Source organism: Hesperophylax consimilis, chromosome 4 (assembly GCF_061612785.1).
Source record: "Hesperophylax consimilis isolate HC1 chromosome 4, BYU_Hcon_1.0, whole genome shotgun sequence".
In the NCBI taxonomy this organism is placed as follows: domain Eukaryota; kingdom Metazoa; phylum Arthropoda; class Insecta; order Trichoptera; family Limnephilidae; genus Hesperophylax; species Hesperophylax consimilis.
The window spans coordinates 33582896-33605549 of NC_142839.1; the positions used below are offsets into that span (position 1 = coordinate 33582896).

Here is a 22654-nt window from a genome sequence, read left to right on the forward strand (position 1 = left end):
TTACATTATTATTTATTACTAGCTAACCCGGCGTTGCTGGGGTTTATCCTTAGGAGATAGACATATTCCATCAAGGTCTTTTCTGTAGGCCTTTTTAAGATATACAATTCCGTAGTACATTATTTTGATGTATCTCATGAGGTTTAGGCAGCGTCGGCAATGTAGTGCCCGAAAAATAATTTTACGACTTGATTATAAAACATGAATTTTATCTACTTTCTATAAATGTAATATGCATTTATCATATATGTAAACCTTCCGGAAGAATTTATCTAATTGATAGTGATAACCCTATCAAAATCCAATGCGATATTTAGAAGAACTAAGCGCACAAACAGACATATGCGAATAACAACTTTATTTTATACTATTTAGAGATTGCATATCCAAAACACATTATTTCATAACACAAGAAGACTCATCGCCCGTTCGGCGCTCGTATATTTTGATAGCTCTATAAAATTGAACATTAACGATGTGAAAGCGATTTAGTGGACTGATGAAAATATTATTATTGGTATTCTTATGTTGCGTGTTTTATTCTTCACATCTATTTCTATTACATTACGTGATTTATTGATATTACTATCTCACTGTAATACAATTGTGGGTGAATATGCATAAGTACATATTTTTAGTTTTCTTTTAACATTTAAAATAATTAAGCACCTGAAAAAAATTATAAACTCACGGTAAGTAATGATTTATAAAAAAGGTTATTTTGCACGAAAACGGCGCCATATAATACGAATATTATTATTATTTAATATAACACAAAGTTCAATGAGTTATATTATGCCGCGTACATATGTTAGCAACACAATATGCAATGTAAATAAGGTTGTAACAAATTACCATAGTATTTACGATAGTGCGCGCACGAACTGTGCATCGAACCATCGTGCTACAGCTTTACGTTGCTGTCATAAGAGCGCATTACTCTCATAGCATGGTCTATTTTTAGCATATCGTTCGCCCATTGATTTTAATTTCTACTGAAATAGGCCAAGTCATGAGAGTAAGGCGCGCGTGTGACATTAAGCCTATGTCAGACGACGCTATACGCATCAAACGGTTTTTTGGGTGTGGCCTATATCAACATATCTTTCGCCTTTCAATTCCACATAAACATGTCACACGAGACAGATGATATGTTATACGTGTGGACGTGGTCTAGATGATGTGATAGGGCGATATTTGAAAACGACGCGACCCCCTTCTCCGATCAGGGGTCTGATCAATTAGGGAGCTGCCGTGGAAACATGGCTATCAGCTGTCATGGTAAACAGTTTTCATATCAACATCGCTCGCCATACAATCCCATACAAACATGTCACATGAGACAGATGATATGTTATCCCATACTAACATGGCAGAAAACTGTGAAATGTACATACTATCTACACTAAGTAGCAGAAGATAAACAAATCTACACAAATGTTTTTTGTAAAAAAATAAAGCGAAAAAAATAAATGTATATATTTTTTAAATTAGCAAATTAATTTTTCTCTATCAATTTTATCGATATTTTTTTTATTTTCATTGACCTTTTGAAAATAAATAAAACAATCATTTTGAAGTATGTCTATTTACATTACGGAAGAATATTTCAAAGTTTACAGCTCAAAATGTCAATGACACTAAATACGTTGACGTAGTAGGAAATTCCAAACAGAAAAGCTGTGCAAAATACGTAACAGTTCACTGTTTGAGAGTTTTTGCAGCTTCAGATAAGAGTATCTGATTTTCTGCCGTATACAATAATTGTTGTGCGTCTCTTCGAAGATAGAAAAAACAGAAAAGATAATAAAAATGTATGTATTGGTGTGTATGTTCACAAATTACGCCGTGTTTTTTGGTTTTCGCCAAGTTCTTAAAATTATTATTGAAAGATTACATTTTTTCGGGTGCCTTAACATTTTTTTCTAATATTCGTCATATGAATATTTACCCTTTTGTGAATAAATCTATAATATTGTTTTACCGAAGCTGTAAAATTGATGTCAATATTAAGCTGCATTTTTTATTGAGATGACTGCTTGCTGCGTGAGAGTATTTATGTGACCTTGTGTCTAACGCAAAGTTTATTCTCTCATACAATATTTATCATTTTAATTAAAATAAATTCAAATAACGTTAATTAAATCGAGGGTTATCTTTATTTACATAACAGATAGACGTATGTGGTGTATGAAGTCGGAAATAATAAACTAACACAACTATTTTCACCACTCAACGTTATTTCCACCGTGAAATATGGAGCTTTGAAGTATTAATTTAGCTAACCATCGATACGCTGCTTGTTTCATATTGTTCAATAATATATATTTTAAATAGTGTTGAAATCTTGGGTTTAGTTCGTGAATAACAAGTGTCAGTAGTTGCCCTTTTTGGACGATTTAATACCGTACCTAAATATTATTTCTTCTTTAATGGCAACTATCTGTATGAAATTGTAAGTATAAAAATAATGAATTGAAAATTTTACTGTCTCAAAACGAGAATTTCCTAGTTGGACAGTCAAAGTTTTTAATGCACTTTAAAATAATTTCGACACTATAAAAAATAGTTTCCATGTGGGGATTAGTATGAAAACAGTGTTATATCCTTGGTTTATCTGTATGAATTGATAATTTGTCCAGCTTCGCTTTAGAATATATTAGTCGGATCACAATTCACAATGCATGGCTTAATAATGGACACACAACACCTGACAATCGCAACGCCAAATTCGCAATGCTCATATATTAAAAGTGGTACCTACACATTCGTGCTCTCATTCAAGCATCTCTGTCACACTTTACCAAACTCACTGATTCTACACCTCTCCTTACTTAATATCATGCTCTCCATCATACCTTCCACCCGGTACTATCCCAGCTAAGATCTAGGCAGGGAAGATACTGACCGCAGGGGCAAGTGGTTCAAGTCTCTATCTGTAATCCTACCGGCTGCGCCAGTGTTATATTCTTGGTTTATCATGTTGAAATAATAAAGTCCAGCTTTATTTTAGAATATTTTATTCAGATCACGATTCACAATGTAAGGTTTAATATTAGACAAATAACCGATCTGTCACTCTTAACCCCCAAAATTCGCGATCTTAATCATGCACCTCTACCACACTTTACCATTCTCACGTATACCAGAAAAATCATCTTGTAATATGCCCATAACGAATATTTTGAATCCATATGCATATTATGTGCATGAGTTTTGATAGCCCTGTAAAATCGACATTCACTTCAATATCTAGATACCATCAGATGTAGAAGAGAAGATGTTGTACCTATGCAATTAGCACATTATTTGTATTATGGTGATCTCTCTGATAAGGTATCTCCACTTCTAAAGAGATGGTGTCCATCATCAGCAGTGATGGTGTTCGTGGTAAATGGTTATATTAAGTGTGATTACATAATCTTATAACACGTATGTATAAGGTCACCAGGTTTGATAATAAGGGAAATGAGGTTAATAAATTTATATTCCAAGAGTAAAATGGCGAAGCTAATATTAAATCACTATATTCGATTAATCTTCACCACAAATCGGTTTACATTATGAATACCAAAATATGCTTTGGAAAAAATGGAGCTTTTCCTTGATTAGAATCAAAATAAAATAGTTAATTACTTTTTAAAAATATATGCGTAAACATAATTTTTTTTTCATCAGAATTATAATATTTTTTCAAAGAACGGACTACTTTTGCTTTCTCTCTAATTGACTCGAATGACGAATGATGATAAGAGCAATAAGTGCCCCAACTTATTGTGGTAAAGTGATGGTGGTTACCCATCAAGGTGAATCATATTTATCGACAATAAACATCAAAATAATTCATACGTTTTGAAACCACAATATTTTACTGCCTCTCGCACAATTTCTACGAGTATAATTTTATAATCTTCTAGACACATAAATATTGATAGTACTGATGCAATGATTACGTTTCCGATGACCGCAGATAATATGAATAATAATGCTATCGTAATCGCTGATAATCGATAAAAAATAATGCTTCTCATGTTTCTCTCATTTCACCAATAAAGTGACTTCCTAAAACATCATCGAAAACCTGGGAATAAACGGACTTTTCAAGCTGTCAAAATAAAACACAAGAAATGCTGTGTTGTTTCAAAATGTATTCTTTTTGCCTATGAGAATTGCAGAACATTACATAATTTGCAGCTACTTCAAAGAAAAGGGCACCCATGTATGCAATGTATGCAATACCACGTTTCCAAGCCAACGTTCACACTTGTCTTACGCACGCAAAGCAGAGTCAAATCGTAGTATCGCGATTTTAAATTTTGTGTTATGAATAACTTCGGAACGTCTTACTAAACATGATAGTGTTCATCTCGAGCAATAAATGGCAATAAACGCAAAACTTCAAAACAAACATAACCTTAAAAGTCAGATCAACTCGTTGGGAGACCTTTCATCACCGCCATCTTTCGTTCACCGTCTCACGCCGATCTGGACAGCGCAGATAGGCATTGCATAAGGAGCGTAGGATTGCGTTGCATGCAGGTCCCGCTCTAACACCTAACAGTCCTAACACATCGCACTTGAGATTATTTTTCATAAAAACGACGCTACACAAATATACAAATCATCTGAATATTATCGATGACAGTGTTCACCTACCTAGGCGTCTATTGGTCAGGCGCCATTTTATTCAGGACCGGCCCTGGGTGCGTGTGACAAGTGTGTTTCCAAAGAATCTATTTAAAAAAATGTACGGATTGCAAATTTGCTCAGTATGTCATTACCTTTAAGCCGTCGATATCGACTGCTTGAAGCTGTTTGTGAATGTCCAGCATTGCCCTTCTGAAATATTAGCCGATCAATAATAAATCAACAATTATTATGATGTACCTATTCTTTAAATGATTCTTATGTTTTCTTTTTTTAGTGGTCACCGGTTCAACTGATGGAATTGGAAAATACTACGCCCGAGAACTGGCAAGGCAAGGAGTCAACATCGTCCTCATCAGCCGTTCTAGGGAGAAGCTCATTCAGACCGCTTCCGAAATAGGTTGGTGACTCCTTCCTTTCCATTTCAACAAACATTCTTAATTTTTCTGCTGAAACTATTATGTAGAAATAGCTGCGTGTGTTCTTTAGAGCGCTGCATAATATGTATATGCTGCGCTGTAGAGAATAAACGGAGCTGTTTCCGCAGTTGGAAACCAAATTGTTTCCAACTGCGTTCACAATTTTGTGCAGTCGGTGCGTTTTCATCTTACGGAAATGTAATTTTGTGAAATAAACAAGAAAGCTACAAGCTAAAGTTTGTTGTATGTTTCGACTTCAAAGGATTGTAGGTAATCTCTACGTAACTTATGTGGGCGGAAAATAATTCTGCAAGTTTGTTAATCAATTCCTATCTCAATACGAACGCTTTTCCCGGAATCAGATTCTATTTACGTACTTTATTTTAAGTGGGTAAAATTTTCACTTAATTTACAAAAATAAATAACTTTTATTTTTTGATGATAACCTAATGTTTATTAGACCAGGTATTTTACACAAAGCACAAAGGATAACACATTGTTATAAGCAATAATAAGTCGCTTGAAATATCCATACAAATTTAAAATATCTCCCGACTAAAATATAAATGCCGCCGACGGGAATTGAATTAAAAAAATAATAATATTTGACAAATCAAAATATTTCACCATCAAATGTAGATATAATATGTCTCGACGCCATCTAGTGGGAAATTTAGCACTAACAAGGCCTTTCCTACAAAATAAAGTTGTTTGTTTACAGGTGAAAAAAAAAATAATAAGCAGTGATTGTTGATTGAAGTACTAGTACATATTGAATTATTTGGCGTGTTGGAAATAAGCCGACATAGCTCCGTGGTCCAGAACACCTGACCGGACATCAGAAAGTGCGGGTTCAATTCCCGTCGGCGGCATTTATTTTTACCAGGGAAATATTTTATTTGTGACTAATTATTGCTCACAAATATATTTTGTTTAGCTTTTCATCACACATATTTATAACAACACTAGCGCACGTGAAACATCACAGGATTAAAAATGAAAATTAAATTAAATGCAAAATTTACATATTTTGTACGAAAATTTAACATCTATATATTTTTAAATCCCACTGCCGAGAATCGACCGCCGATGAACAGCTTGGAATGCTACAACTGTGCTGACCAATACAACTCACGGCGTAATAAAGTGTGTTTAATGACGGCGAACGGTGTCTTCATCACATAGAACCGATGGGACATCGTGAATTTTGACGACATGCTACGTATACATCCGCGAGCCGAACTGCCGAACTGAACCTCAACTCGGGAAAGAAATGAAGCAACCGCAAATGGCGCGAAACGCCGCTTGCAGTTGATTCGTTCCTTTCCCGTAATTCGTGGTACCGTTCGCGTTTCGGTTCACAAATGTATAAGTACCCTTAAATTAACACTTTTTATGATTGGAAATACTTTTTGAGGATTATCTTGATGTGATTTGAATGTAAATATTTTTTATGCAACCTGCGTTGGTCAAACTTGACTCTATTTGAAATAATTTAAATATTGAAAGTTTTTTGTTTGACTTCGAGGGCTCGTATCGTTAATATTATTTATTTTATATGTAAAACATCTATACTTTATTAGTAAAGATATTTTTTTCAACATAACTACATTTTTTAAATTTTTATATATTTAATGCTTTATGGGATTTTTACGGTGTCGAAAATAAAGAATAATTTTGTTTAAATAATTTTTTAACTTAAATGTAGTTTGTCCACCTCGATCCTTCAGGAAACAAATATATTGAATATATGTAATAACTATTGCAGTAAGTTGTTGAAAAATTTCAAATGCAGATATTTACGGGAAGTTAGTTTTGATTAACTTTCCTCTATTTGGAGAGACAATTTTTATTATTCTGATAGTTATTGTTTGGTTTGGAAGGCTCTTATTGATAATATGGTTTATTTTAAATGTAATACACCTTTTGGCTTTTTTTTACTGCTAAAATAATCTTTTTAAAATAGTATGAAAAACCTTTAAAATATGTTTTTTATGAATCACTAAAATAACACAATTTCCGTGTTGCATATTTTTTTTCAGTACCTTAACGTTAATTTCAGGAACACCCACAGACCACGTCGTAATTTTTCATTATTATGTAATTACAGCGCTGACCTGTGTAAATTAACGAGATAATATAGCTGCAGAGTCTCCTTCTTCTATCTTCGTGTCACTTGTTCCTGTACTTCATTTTACTTAACTTAACTCAACTTTATTTTTGATATATTTTTATTTTTTGTAATACCTGCATCAACTGTAAAGCGCCCCTGAGGTGATATCTCACGAAAGCGGCGCTATACAATTTGTCCAATAAATAAATATAATTTTTAAGGGTACGTATACATTTGCGAACCGATCGCGAACCGTACCACGAATTATGGGAAAGGAACGAAGCAACTGCAAGCGGCGTTTCTCGCCATTCACGGTTGCTTCGTTTCTTTCCCATAAGTTAAGGTTCAGTTCGGCAGTTCGGCTCGCGGATGTATACGTAGCATAATACCAATGATAGATAGAGAAAAGTGAGTTTATTCGGTGAACTGAAACGTTATTTGAAATGGCCTTAGCCATATTGATTGAACGGTATAAAGCCAAGTACTTCTTAACCATCCCATATCCCATTTATTTCCCCTTGTCACTCCCTTCAGCTTCATAACATATGAACTTGGGGATGCCACATTTCCACTGGCTCTGGGCAGTTGGGACTGTAAAGTCCTCAGCTTGCGTACAAAATTAAATGAGCAAAATAAAATGGCATGAGGTTGGTTTGTTTTCACAAAACAGTGAACAATCCTCTTCTTCTAAATCTTTAAAGTGCTTTGGCAATATTTGATCAGTCATGCATTGCGTTTCAAGAGTCTATTGCCTATTGGTGGAACAAGATAATAAGAGCTTGTTTAGTGGATTTCCGTATAAAATATTTACATTTTGAATTAGTAAGATTTCTCAGTTAGGTACTTTGTGCATCAGCTTAACTCATCCTGTATTAATGGAAATGTGTTGTAATGTTTTTTCACCAGTTAGGCTTGGGCAATCCACGATGCAGATGCTTTAATTAAATTGTTTATTGAATTCGAAATGTAACTATTAACAACAAAACTTTATCTAAAATCTTAGAAACAACGATCAAAAGTCAACTTATCTTATGATAATTTATTCAAAAAGTCTTCAAATTATTTGTCATTCGGTTAAAAAAGAGACTACAAGACGTTTCGTGATAAACTTTTAGCACATTCCTGTTACATCGGAACGCGTGTTCAAGCACCTGCATTTGCCTTGATAATATACAATGACGAAATGCACACATATTAGGATTTTTATGAACACGTGTTCCGACATCGTGATAACACATTCGTTATTAGGTTAGAATTTTAGGAAACCTTTAATTTTTTTATTTTTTTATTTGGTACAATATTTTTTTACATTTCAAAGTTTTCCAGTAACGTTGGCCTCACTGGGTGGCTTGCCCGTGATGAGGTCTTCATTTTATAATATGAAAATATAATCTAAATACAATCTACAATATAAGATTTATTTATTTATTTATACTGGGTTTTACAGATGATCACACTTACGTGAGAACAATCCACTTATAAAAACTCAGTTATTGTACAATTACAAAAATCTACAATTAAATAAAGATACAAAAAAATAATTACAGATACATACAATTAAATACAGATACATACAATTAGAAAACAAAAACATAAAATAAAAATAAAATACACAATCATATTAACACATTACATTATACATTATTTATTACAAGTGGTAAGAGGCATAAGAAATACGAGAGGTATGCATAGAGAGAAAATTGACACAATAAATTAGCTAATATTTTTTAATAGCGCCAGAACTTTTTTTCTGAATCCGTACAAATTGTCGACGAAAATATCTATTTCAGCACACTCTATCTTGTTATACAGTCAAGATAAAATAATACATTGTCTTTTTTGTTCTTTAATCCATTTTTGTAATTTTGTGTGTCAATTTATTTTTATTTTCCTCAATTTTAATTTCAATTTTTAGACTGTTGAAAGCTTTTATAGCATGGTATTGGTGTCTTTGTCCAAAGCTTGAATTTACTGTCGGAGTTTTTATGTTTTCTTTGTACGCTTGTCTAACTGGTCTGTTAGTGTTATTTTGTGTATGTTGAAATTTTTTTTTTGTCAAAAATGTAGTTTAGTAGTGTTTTAACGTATAATTGGCGTATATCTAGTACGTCACAGTTGTTAAATATTTGGTCTGTATCAGTCAGTCTATGTTTTTTTAGTATTACCTTTAAGATCGTTTTCTGTGCGGTTTCTATGTAATTGATAGCTGAGTTTGTTGCTCCTCCCCAAGCAATAATTCCATATACTATTATTGATTGGCAGAGTGCAAAATATATTGTTTTATTTTATATATGTTTCTTATGTTTAGGAAAATGTGTATTGTTTTGAGAAGTTTATTTGTGATTTGTTTGATGTGAGGTATCCATCTAATTCATTCTTTAAGGCCCTGAAATCCCGTTTTCAGCCGGTTTACGAATAATTTGAAGAGATTCTTAATACATTAGCAATATTCATATTAAAAAAAATTCTCCATGTGCCTAGAATCTAACAAACTATTATTACAGAAACAAATTAGGTTTAGAAAAAAATTGGGAACATCCAATGCCATAGCCTTAGTAATGACATAAAAAATGCATTAGCATATTCTTCGACCTTTCTAAAGCCATTGTTACAATAAATCTCTCACATCTTTTTTAAAAACTTGAAAATGTAGGGATTACTGATAATAAACCTACAATTTTAAAAAGTTATACGGAAAATAAAAAAAACGGTTAAAAATAATAACATAACCAGCGAGTTCATAGATATCAAATTTGGGATGCCTCAAGGAAGCATTCTGGGTCCAATCCTGTTCTTAATTTATATTAATGACCTATGCCACACAGAACGTGATGGGGGAGTGATAAGATTTGCGGATGATACTGTTCTTCTATTTATTGGGAATAATTTAGCAGCAACATCAAAAAAAGCAGATGATACACTAAACAGGATCAAAAAATTGGCTAGACTACCACACACTTAATGCTAATAAAACCAAATACATCACTTTAAAAAAATCTTAAAACTCTGAAGGAAACATGAACATAAATGAGCATTGTAAAAATTATCCCTCATAGGGAAACGATAACCATATATCTTATCGAGGTGCAAAAATCGATTAAAAATTAGAGAAGGCCAAATATTATTCTAAAAGTCCCTGTAAGAACTAGCACTGAAGATGTCTTCAACAATCTTTATATCATGTCAATTGACGACTCTATTCTAAAATAATACTCCTTTATATTCATAACTACAAAACGCAAGGATTAACAACTAACGAAACACTAGGTCGTAGTGTCAAAAACATATCTAACAAGCAACTATAAAGACGTATTTTGACAAAAAAATTTCTTTCATTCAGAGCTAACGACAATATTATTCAAATCTATATAAATAATAATGTAAAGTTCGTTTGTTCAAAATCTTAAATCACGGAAAGTTTTTCACCGATTGCTTTGAAATTATGACACAACGTTACATTTGAATACGCGTGTGTTTTTATATACCTATAATATAAAGATGTCAACTGTGACTGGTAAAGACATGCTTTTTTGAAAAACAGTGCCATCTGTTGGACAAACATAATTTTTAAAAAACAGCGCTATCTGTTCGACGTAAAAGAAAACACGCGCTATTGTTTCCATATCTAAACAGACAGACTGAGCCACAGCAACGTGTGGCGGGGTAGAGCTAGTCCCAAATAAAAATATAAAAGAGCTGGATCATAAATAGAAAATATACTGACACCCAATACAGGCTGAAACCGAAACCACTGACTGCACTAAAAATAAATATATTTATAATTATTTCAGAAAAAACAGTAGGTACATAATATATTTATAATTACTTCATATCATCCATACTACAAAATTTTAATATTATATAAATGAAATCCTCAGCATGGGAGATCCCAATGAGGAAATTGTCATCTCTATTTGTTACAAAAAAGGAAGATACTAAAACATTTATTAATATCAACTTGAAAACCTAGAAGATATTTTTTCAGAAGGGAAAGGAGATACGCTTTTAAACGCATATAGGTACCTACTTTTATAGGTAATTTATCTACTTAAAATCTTTAAAATATCCTTAAGAATATTTTACAATGATTATTATTGTTATTGGTAAAAAACACAGAAAAACTCAAAAGGCTAATTGTAAATTAAAATTTAATTGTAAATTAAATACTTGGGTATTATTTTTGACAGCAATTTAAAGTGGAAACAACATATAAAATTCAGCAAACAAACTTAGAAAATTCATTTACTTTTTTTAGACAAACTCGCAACTTTCTCAAACTAAACCAGCTCAAAACAATCTACTATGCACTTTGTCAATCTTTATAGTATATGGTATCATAGCATGGGGAAGAGCAAATGATTCCACCATTGATCCAATCTCCAAAGCTCAGAAACTTATAATAAAGATTATCCTCAAACTACCGATCACAAGCAGCTAGGATGAAATCTTTAGGAAAATCTGTGTTATGGACACTAGGCAACTTTATGCCAAAAAACATCTTCAAACACAAAACTGCTTTTGACAATGGCCAAACTGCTCGCGATACTAGAACCAAAGGACATAATCTCTTAGTAATCCCTTTCGCTAATACAACTTTTGGCCAGAGAAATTTTAGATATTTTGCAACAAGTCTTAGATCATTAGCCAAGGCAGATCCAAGATCAAAAAAATTATAAAAACCCCTTTATAAGGATGTACTCGAACTAGATGCTGATTAACCAATTTATCATTTATTATTATTATTTTTTATCATTTTCACATTGTCATTTAATGTAATGAAATATTATATGTCTCTAATAAGATGTAAAAACTAATATATGTATCCAATACGTCTGTCTCGATACAGGTATATCCTAGTGAGACAGACATCGAAAAAACACCTGTAAAAAACCTTTATATTGATAATAAAAAAAAATTCCATTTAGGTTTTGGGATTGATATCAGGTGACTAAAACCTGCGTTGCAACCATCGACCAAATAATATTAAATCAATAGTTGCACCTATATTACTAATCACCTTGTCTTATATCAGATAAATAGGATTTACATATTAGGTATAAACAGCTTTCAAAAATCAAGTAGGTAACTACCTCCTTATAACATTATAATAAATAACCTGTTTTGTACAAAGGTTATATATGATGTATTATTTTAATTAGTGTTATTTTATTTTAGTTTCTTGGTATATAATAAGTGCCTTGTGCGCCATTACTTCAAATAATGGCATAGTTAGGTAACAATTTCAAAATGCGTGTATTATGGCGAGAGTCGTCTTGTAATAAATTTTGATTGCATCTTTATTCTATGAATGGGCAATTAATTTGATGTGTTTACCATTATTACGTAAAATACCCACGTGTTCACTTCAATGTGATGGATTGATATTATTGGCATCCTACTTTTTGTAATGTAATTTTAGGTGGTTAATTCGTATAAAAATAATAATATAGTAAAAAATCTATCATTATATTAATTTATTAACGGTTTAAGTATCTTTAAATACAGAATAAAAAATATGCTAATATCATAACTAAATTTTACAAATAAAATTTAGAATCAGAAACAAAATGTTCGCTAATAACCAATTTCAAGCAATATGTGAAATGCTTTTTTGTTAGTTCTTTTGGTGCTATTAAAAATATCTGCTACTTCTGCATATTGGTTACCTAAACTGTGTATACGTTGTATAAGGGGGTTTATAAACGAATTGATACTGAGATTCTTGTTGCAGTGAATGATAGGTTTAGTTCGTGTGATACTATTATTTAATATGGAATGAAATCAATTACAATAATGCAGGGTTGTCAATAAGGGAATTAATAAGTACAAATGTAGTAAAACTTGTGATAATATAAAAACAAAAACAATAATTATCTAAAATCTCCGCTGCATTATGTTGTTTTTCATGGCTGAGGGATTTGGGTGCCTCGATGTTGGGAGAGACTTCATGTTGGATAACAGCAGACTCTAAGATATCTTCTTCTCCAGTCCTCTAAATGTAAATATTATGTATTCTTAGGCGATTACGGTTGTACCCCAGTAATTCGGTTAGATAATGGTTGTTCATTGAATTTTAAAGAGGAAAGTACAATTAATTCAGTTATCGATAATGCCATTTTACGTGTCAGTAGTTGTAAAACCTCACTCGAAAAGTGGGTATTTTTTTCGCACTTCTTTCGAGTCTTTAATGACGTAGGTAGTAGGAGTTTTTTAACAATGACAATAGTTAGATGCAACCTCTGTCCTCATAGTCACCCGGGCAAAAACTAAACTGAAAATCAATCGCTTAAAGCGCAGAATTCACACACAGATTTGCCCGTTTCGGCGCAGAATTCACACACGGATTTACCCGGCGGATCTATAAAAATGCTTAAAGAAAAATAAATAATTCTGGTTTACCGCATATCATGAAACTGATGTAAATTCTTTCGCGTTCGCTACGTTTGGTGATTTAGCAGGGGTGCCCGGGTTCATCGGGTGTGGCGTGTTATAATTTTTTTATGACAGTACACGCACAGTGTTGCCAACTCAGCTCCTTTAAATTGAGGCCGTCAGCTTCAAAAAATGTGGTTTAGCTTCTTAGCTAGTTTTTTTTTCAGATAATCTAGCTCCTTTTTTAATACAAAATATGTAAGAAAGATATTGTTTAGAGAAAAAACACAAAAATCGAGGGAAATTCTGAAAAGGTTATCGAAATTGGTTAATTGCGGGGAATTATTTTCCAGGCCACCCCCTTCTCCCATGGATTTCAAATAGTGTAAGGAATAATTTTTCCCGGAAATTCTCTAGCAATTCATGGATTTTGAGAAAAAAAATGGGGACTCATCCTTCGAAACTCGCTTTGAAAATATTGAGGGGAATATTTTTTTCTCGAAATCTGCTAGCCACCCCCCACCCCAAGGATATTCAAAATAATACTGAGAGGAATCCAGACAAAAAACTAGGCTGCACAAGGTTCTAGCTCTTTTTCAGCTCGTTTTCGGGAGATGGCTGGCTTTATTTTAAATCGAGTTGTCAACACTGTGCACACACATTTGGACATACGAACGGCGACCATCTCAAAAATTATCGAGAATTTTTTCTAAAAACACGTCTACAAGGACTAAAGGACGACCGAATGAGGTCTGCTCGCTCGCCAAGGAAATGAGGAATTCTACGCATAACTCCCCAACAGTGTGGAACTTTTCTGAGCAGGGTCTTACAGTATTCGGTTTGTGTCGATTGCTTACCGACCGAATCGTGTTGACTTTCTGTGATCTCGCTTCTTCCATCCATTTGCCTGAATGTTTTCGTGTTCTTTAGAAAATTTTCCCTTATTAGAAAACCTTTGATCTGGGGTATGGGAGTATTTCTCTGATACTAAAAGTAAAAAATAAGACAAGTGGCATTAAAAGCGCATCACTAAACTGAAGAGTTTGAGAACCCATAGTTCGGGCGTATTAATTAAGATTCTTTAGAGACACGGTCCAAATTAGAAGCGCCATTTGCCACAGTGATGTGCTATGGGTATATTGGGTATCTATAATACGACTATATTGATGAAATTATCACACTTCCTTGTCTGTGTATTCACACCAATATTGTTCATGCAACTGCAATACTAAGATCTTATCCATTATCTAATACCTTAAAGATTATTATGAGACCTCAGACCCCGAAATGTCCAGCATCTCGTAATAATAAGTATTGAGTTTTGCTGGCGATATTTATTAAATTAAATTATAGGCACTCAATCAATTAGCTGGTAAATGGCCAATTATTTGAATCCAAACAAACTCTTCGCAAATCTTTTAACGAACTTAAATAAAATTATTAGGTCAATAAATCAATTTCCAATCTCCTTGATACAAAAAGCATAATATGTTATTTTTTGGTGGGCTGGGAAGTGCGGTCGAAAATTATTATTTTGCAATAAATTCGAAATTCAGTCATCTCAAGATAGATTTGATAGTGCACGGAAAAAAATGCTTATTGCCGATTTATTAAAAGACCTTTAAGATGAGACAATACCCTAAAATAAACCCAGAATTTTAATGACGTAAGTTAAGCAGCCGTGCACAAACATTTGAAATTTTAGTAATATGTTCATCAGAAATAATTAAAATGTGAGCGTCGAGCAAACCCCCGTTATATTAGTCTTATGTCGCCAACGGGAAGGTAGGCCGTTTTTCTAATAAAATGCTAATACTTTCCGAATATGTCGAAACACGTGTTCATGCACCTGTGTTTGCCCTATCAATATATAATGACGAAATGCGAAAATATAATGATTTTTATGAAAACGTGTTCCGACATCGCGTTAATATTTTTCATTGGTACTTAAAGTTCAACATGAAACCTATCAATTGATTCGTTAAGGGTCTGCAGTCCCATTTTAATAGGATTACGAATAATTTGAAGAGATTTTTAATAAAAATTTTCTTCGAGTGAAATTCTGGAATTCTATTCACGAAAAATCCTTGCTGTTATAAGATTTACCACCAACCTTTGATTACTTGAATATTAATCAGTTTGCTGAAACCAGTACCGATATATCGGCTATTATTTGCAGCATTTATTACCGTTTTAATAGTAATTATTGTTATTATAAATTGTACGTAGGTAATAAAATTTAAACAGGAGATACGCAAATAGATTATTGTGGGAAGGTAATCCAGTCAGGTGCAGAATAATATTATAATATTCAGCATTATATTATACTTTATACTGTAGTTAATTAAGTCTACAGGTACAAAATAATAAAGTATTAAAATGATTGATACAAAAATATTGTAAGGTTGACTTCACTAGTTGCGTAATATATTGAATATAACTAATATATTGCAACCAGTTCTGACAGTGCTAGATGAAGTCTTTCCTGGCATGGTGGATATAAATATAAACATTGAACAAATCACATCAGGTTTTCCAGGCGGGTTTTATGCAATTGTATGAAAATCACAATAAGCACCTAATATTACATAAAGTTGGCAAACTAAGGAATGCGCTTGGCGCTTCGTATTGCGCAGATTTGGTTATTTGGGATTCTTGGATATTTTCCGGTTGACCACGCCTCATACGTTTTTGTGCATCTACATTGGCGATGCACTACGTCGGTCGTGTAATATTTTAAATTGAGCCGCTATCAATAACAACCCTTACGTAGATGGCGATAAGGTTTAAATTCCCGCTTAACACCATCCACCTGTTTTGATTTATGCAAGAAAAAAACATGGCCAAAAAGTGCCTTTTATTTTATTTTGTGGATGTTCAGGCAAATTTTTTTTTCCGAATATTTCATAAATAACTTAATTTGCCACATTATACAATAAAATCATAACCGAAAATGGGTTTGTAAGTAGGAGATTTTGAACTTTAAAGCAGTTTTCAAAGGCCTTATACATTATTTTTTTTCTGGGCTTATAAAAAGACTTATCTAAAAAATACTCGAGGCCAAAATTCCAACATGTATTCTACTCGCAATATTTAATTAAAGCATCTGAAACATTTCTAGGCGACCAAATTTTCAAACCAAAAACACATGATTTTGCATTACTACGTATGGCACGCCTTAAAGTGTACACGAGTCTACTTAGCACATTTTTTTTTGATATTTTGTAATTGAATTCACACTTTGAAAAAGTTATTTTGGAGGGAATCAATTTTAGAAATAGATACCACCGGTCCAGAGTCAAAGCTCTTATCCCCATTCGTGTTCGAATACGTGTTCCGACATCCAAAATTTACTAAAAGTTTATCAGGAAACCTGTTAATTCATTAGTTAAAGGCCTGCAATCCTGCTTTCAACCGAATTACCAATAATTTGAAAAGATTCTTAATGAATTAGCAATACTGGTTTTTCTCCCTGTAACATCAACTTGTACTCATAAACGGGCCAGACCCTAGGTGAACCAGAAAACTACTCATTATGGACAGAAACTCACTGAGGGAACTGGTAGGAGACTACTAACGGGACACTGCCACCTCAGTAGACACATGCAGTTGTTGGGAGGGGAAAACACCAACAGATGCAGGAAATGTAAAGAGGATGAAGAGACTCCAATTCACTTTTGGTGCCAATTTCCCGCTCTGTTGGGAACAATACCTGAGAAGACACATTGTAGAAACAGAGACATAGCCACATATCCAATGACAACCCTCGTGAACTTTATAAAAGGGACCGGATTACTGTTAAAGGAATGAGGTAAAATGGGAAATAGCACAATGGACCTATGGCCTAAGTGCTCACGGGAACATTACGTCAACCGTCTCCTATTTTAAAAAACATTAACTTTATCTCACCACTGTAAACCGTGCATTTAAAAACCCGATAGTTTATTCATTGTGCATATTTTTAAAACTGACTATTTTTTTCTCCACAGAAAAGGATTATTCGGTGAAGACTAAAGTCATCCAGGCTGACTTCAGTGAAGGACCATCCGTCTACAAGAATATTGAAGAACTGCTCGAGGATGTACCGGTTGGCATTTTGGGTAAATGAACATGTACAAAATATTATATTTCAAACGACAAATTTTCAGAAATTGAAAAAAAACTCTGTATTCAAGGACAAGGAAATCAGATGTAGACAGTTTTTTTAAACTTATTTCGTCAAGCAGTATCATAATTCGGATGGGAAAAGAGGATGGGGTGGTTTTTCGAAACTTCATGTGGACAGTGACCTTTTTCTTATTTTGAAGATCAAGTGATCAAAAATTTTGTATCAAAACAAACCCCCACAGACACTCTTCCTATTACATTATGTAAGTCCCCAGCGTTGCACGGGCTTGACGCAGAGTTTTTAGAAATCGGACGTAGATAGAAGTTTTCCTATTATTTTATCTCTTTAATATGTATAGGAAATGACATCAATTTGGATGGCTTTCCACTAACCACTAACTTTTTTTCTTTCCTAACTAACTTATTTTCGATTCCAGTGAACAATGTGGGTAAGCAGTACGCCTACCCCATGTACCTGAACGAGGTGCCGGACCAGGAGCTGTGGGACATCATCAACATCAACGTGGGCGCCGTCACCATGATGACAAAGATGGTGCTGCCGCAGATGAAGAGCAGAGGGAAGGGCGCCATCGTCAATGTGTCCTCGGGAGCTGAACTGCAGCCGCTGCCCCTTATGACGGTTTATGGTGCTACCAAGGTATATATAATAATTTATTTATTTTTATGTTCGTGCATATAGTTTACATGTAAATGGATGATAAGTGCAATTAAAACAAACATGTTTCTAATAAATAAACAGCAACTCTGTGTAAATGGTACTATTTTTAAAGTAGTAATATTTTGTGAGCACCTCATTAGGAGAACTTATTCTGAGGTGTTCGCATGTTGTATATAAAGTGTTATGTATATTATGTTTAATAGCAGTTAAAGGACATCGTAATAACGTAAAAATAATAATGTTGTGAAAAGAATACAAAGGGATAATTCGTGAAGTCAACTTAATGAAGCATTTAAAATGGAAAAAAAAGTTAATTTTGTAATAATTATTTGAAAATTTTACTAATTTATTTAATTGGTAATAATTAAAATAACTATTAGGAATACCCATTTTTTAAAACAGCATCAATTAAATATTTACATTAAACAAATGTATTTTTATTTTTTCCCAGAGTATGATTGAAAAAAATAATCGCGTAATAATTCTTCCTTTGGCTCCCCCATATTTCCGCTCAGCTTAGAAAGTCATGAATACTTTTTTTGACTCAATAAAGAACTTCCTTTTTATAACAATTTAGTTTGTTTAGTAAAACCTACAGGGATCACAAACGCAGAAGAAATTCCATGTTTTTTCTGTAATTATTGGGTCTCGTAAACGGGCGCCAAATGCATAATAAATATATTCACGGGCTAAAAAAATCTAATGCGTTAATTTCATGTGAAGTCGACAACATGTTTATATTCTGTAAACAACATTGTACGTTTTATATCTGCATTATCCCGAAGTTATAAATCTCCAGTGTTTGTTGATGTTAGTTCCCTACTTTGAGGTGAAAACAAATGTTTTTCGTCTCTGTTTAACATCGCTTTTAAGTATCTGACTTAATGACTGAATTTAATCTCATCTAAAATTTCCTTGGAAATTGCCTGTAGGTATTCTGATTTTTCCAGTAATTTACAGATTCGTCCCTCAGGAATTTTCTATTATTAATCATCTAAAATTGAATGTCTCATATTCTTGACCCGTTGGTGATAAAATTTAATAATTTTAAGTGGAAATAGTAAATTACTGTGCAAATATAAACTATAAATCAAACGGTTTTTTCAGTAAAAAAAGTCTCGGAAAGCTGTTGTAGCCAGTCAAGTTGTCAATTTTACGGTGTTTAGAGAATAATGCATTTGTTTGTTTGTTTGATCACCCTTCATATACCTAAAACATGCAGAGAACATAAGTACAATAATATACTAATATCAATAACATAATAATAAAAAATATAAACAGGTACAGTTAAAGATTAACATAACAGATAATAAGAGATTTTAAATGGAACCTAACTGGTTTATTTTGTATTTAACATTATTAAATGTAAAATTAATTCACCTGTATAACTGCATGTTTACTAAATAAATTCAAATAAAAAAAAGATGTTTATTCTATTGAGATAATACCTCAATGATTAATTCGCCTTTTAAAGGAAGCAATGGGCGATGCACTACGTCGCGTAATATTTTAAATTGAGCCGCTATCAATAACAACCCTTACGTAGATGGCGATAAGGTTTAAATTCCCGCTTAACACCATCCGCCTGTTTTGATTTATACAAGAAAAAAACATGGCCAAAAAGTGCCTTTTATTTTATTTTGTTTAAAATTTTTATTCTTTTTTTTTTCAGGCATAAATATTTTTTTTTCGATCATTTTATAAATAACCTAATTTGCCACATTATACAATAAAATCATAACCGAAAATGGGTTCGTAAGTAGCAGATTTAGAACTTTAAAGCAGTTTTCATAGGCCTTATGCATTATTTTTTTCTGGGCTTATAAAAAGACTTATATAAAAAATACTCGATTATTTCAAAGGCCAAGATGTATTCTACTCGCAGTATTTAATTAAAGCATCTGAAAAATTTCTAGGCGACCAAATTTTCAAACCAACAACACATGATTTTGCATTACTACGTATGGCATAGCCTTAAATTTGTCGACATAGTAAGTTTCTTATTAATATTTGAATATTTTTTATTTATTAAGGATCTTTATTATTAATGAATTATACTTAACCGGTTATAAACGGATTTTCAGGCCCTTAACGAATGAATTAATAGGTTTCCTAATAAACTTTGAGTAAAAAACGAATGTTTTATCTCGATGTTGGAACACGTGTTCATAAAAATCCTATTATTTCCGCATTTCGTCATTGTATATTATCGAGGGAAAAGGCCGGTGCATGAACACGTGTACCGATATATTAGGAATTTACTAAGTTTATCAGGGAACAGTCTGCAATACCGTTTTTAACGGGATTTCTAATAATTTGAAGAGATTTTCAATAAAATAGCAACAATCATTTTTCTCCATGCACGATCAAAATTGTACCTGTATAAAATTAGTGCGATAAGCAACTACATTAAATGGAACGTGGGGTCTAGTGTTATACGAGTATTTATTGGGTTTGTGATAATTAATCATACTCACCAGGTCCATCATACTCAAGAACAATAAAATAGTGCAAATTTTTCTTCGCTCTAACAATTCGGGTAGATTAAATAATGACATTAAATCGCTATAATTTATAGGGTCAATTGGAAGATGTAATTTAAATCTAGATATATATATATATGAATATAGAGTATAATAGAGTCATATAGTAATATAGTAATATATAATATAGTAGAGCTGCATTATTGATTTGTAGCGAATTTATTTCTGGTCGCTAGCGAGCAGGGACGAAGTTACAGTTGCGTTTGACACGAACGTAAAGAAAACTGATATAATTTCCCTTTCCTTAGACCTACGTGAAGTCCTTCACTGCCGCTATCAGACACGAATACAGCCGCTTCGGCATCACCGTGCAGCACCTGTCCCCTCTGTTCGTGTCCACCAAGATGAACGCCTTCTCCGAGCGCCTCATGGTCTCCAACCTGTTCGTGCCCGACGCCGAGACCTACTCCCGCCACGCCGTGGCCACCCTCGGCAAGACGGACTGCACCACGGGCTATTGGGCTCATGGCATACAGGTAAACATACACAATTTATTCGATCCTCTTGGTAACCTAATTATGGATGGGTTGTTAAACAGATTTTGAACAATTCATAAAATTTCAAAGTTGATTTTCAAGTTCTGTGAAGGGTCTATTCAAGTTCTGGTATTACATTGTTACTGGCCACTGGTTCCACAAAACTAAAATAGTTTTAGAACTTGAATAAAACCTTCACAGAACTTTAAAATCAAATTTCCACGTTCATTTTTGGGCTTTGTGAAAGTTCTGTTATTATATCACTATAAGCTAGTTGCTTGAAAGATCTGAAATACTAACAAAACTTGAAAAAATCTTTCATAGAACTTGAAAAGTAACTTTGAAATTTGAACAATTCATAAAATTTCAACGTTCGTTTTCAAGTTCTGTGAAAGATTTTATCAAGTTCTGTTTTTATTTCAGTTTGTTCAAGCAACCAGCCTATAATGATATAATAACAGAACTTGAATAGGACTTTCACAGAACCCGAAAATGAACGTTCAAATTTGATGAATTGTTCAAATTCTCCAAAACAACCCGTCCTAGTGTGTCAAAAAATGAATTCCTAAAAAAATTCTAAAATTGAAACAATAATTATTTACAAATTACAAAATACCTAAACATGTTTTTGACTTTCACATCTACCGGTAACGTGCGTGGCAGATACGTAACGTAGCAGACACAGCAGATTATGAGTATTGTATTTATTATGTAAGAATTATTGTTACTGTCACCCGTGTTAATATCACAGGATAGTCTGAATTCTTGTCAAATCAATTCTATTATTGGAAATGACACGTAAATTCTAAACAAATTCCAGTTTATTGAACACAGCTATGCCACGGCGCAGACAAAATATTCTAGCCGACATTGTCCGCAAGCTCGGAACGTGCCTGAACGGACTCGTCACGCTATGTGTGAATACGTTCATAGATAATGTAAGCAATTCAATTTGTCGTGTCTGCCACGTTGTGTCTGCAACGCTCGGTGCCGCGTCGGTAGATGTAACATACCGTAAGTTGTGCCATGGAGATGTAAGAAACTCGCCGCACGCAGTAGCAGAGGATCAAAGATCCGAAAAAATTGTCCATGATTTCAGTTGTGTAATTAATGTAATGCCGCAAAGTTGTGGTGCCAAAGATGAGTTTGGGGGGAAAGAGATAATATGAGAATAGAAAGGTTTTGGAACATCTGGATTTCAGATTGGGTCACTAACGTAGGTGAAGTCATTTCAAGCAACGTCAACGTTTCAATAATAATAATAATAATAATAGGTGTTTTTATTTTATTTTATTATT

General features: G+C 33.2%; 1 protein-coding gene across 1 annotated transcript in view; it reads left to right on the forward strand.

Annotated features, from left to right (window-relative positions):
• LOC149424598 (inactive hydroxysteroid dehydrogenase-like protein 1) overlaps nt 1-22654 on the forward strand; it is a 68590-nt gene that overhangs the window by 42301 nt on the left and 3635 nt on the right. Inside the window, exons 2-5 of the mRNA XM_089631435.1 lie at nt 4925-5047; nt 17541-17651; nt 18096-18316; nt 21129-21356. Of these exons, the coding sequence (XP_089487561.1) occupies nt 4925-5047; nt 17541-17651; nt 18096-18316; nt 21129-21356 (683 nt within the window). The remainder of the gene's footprint in view (nt 1-4924; nt 5048-17540; nt 17652-18095; nt 18317-21128; nt 21357-22654) is intronic.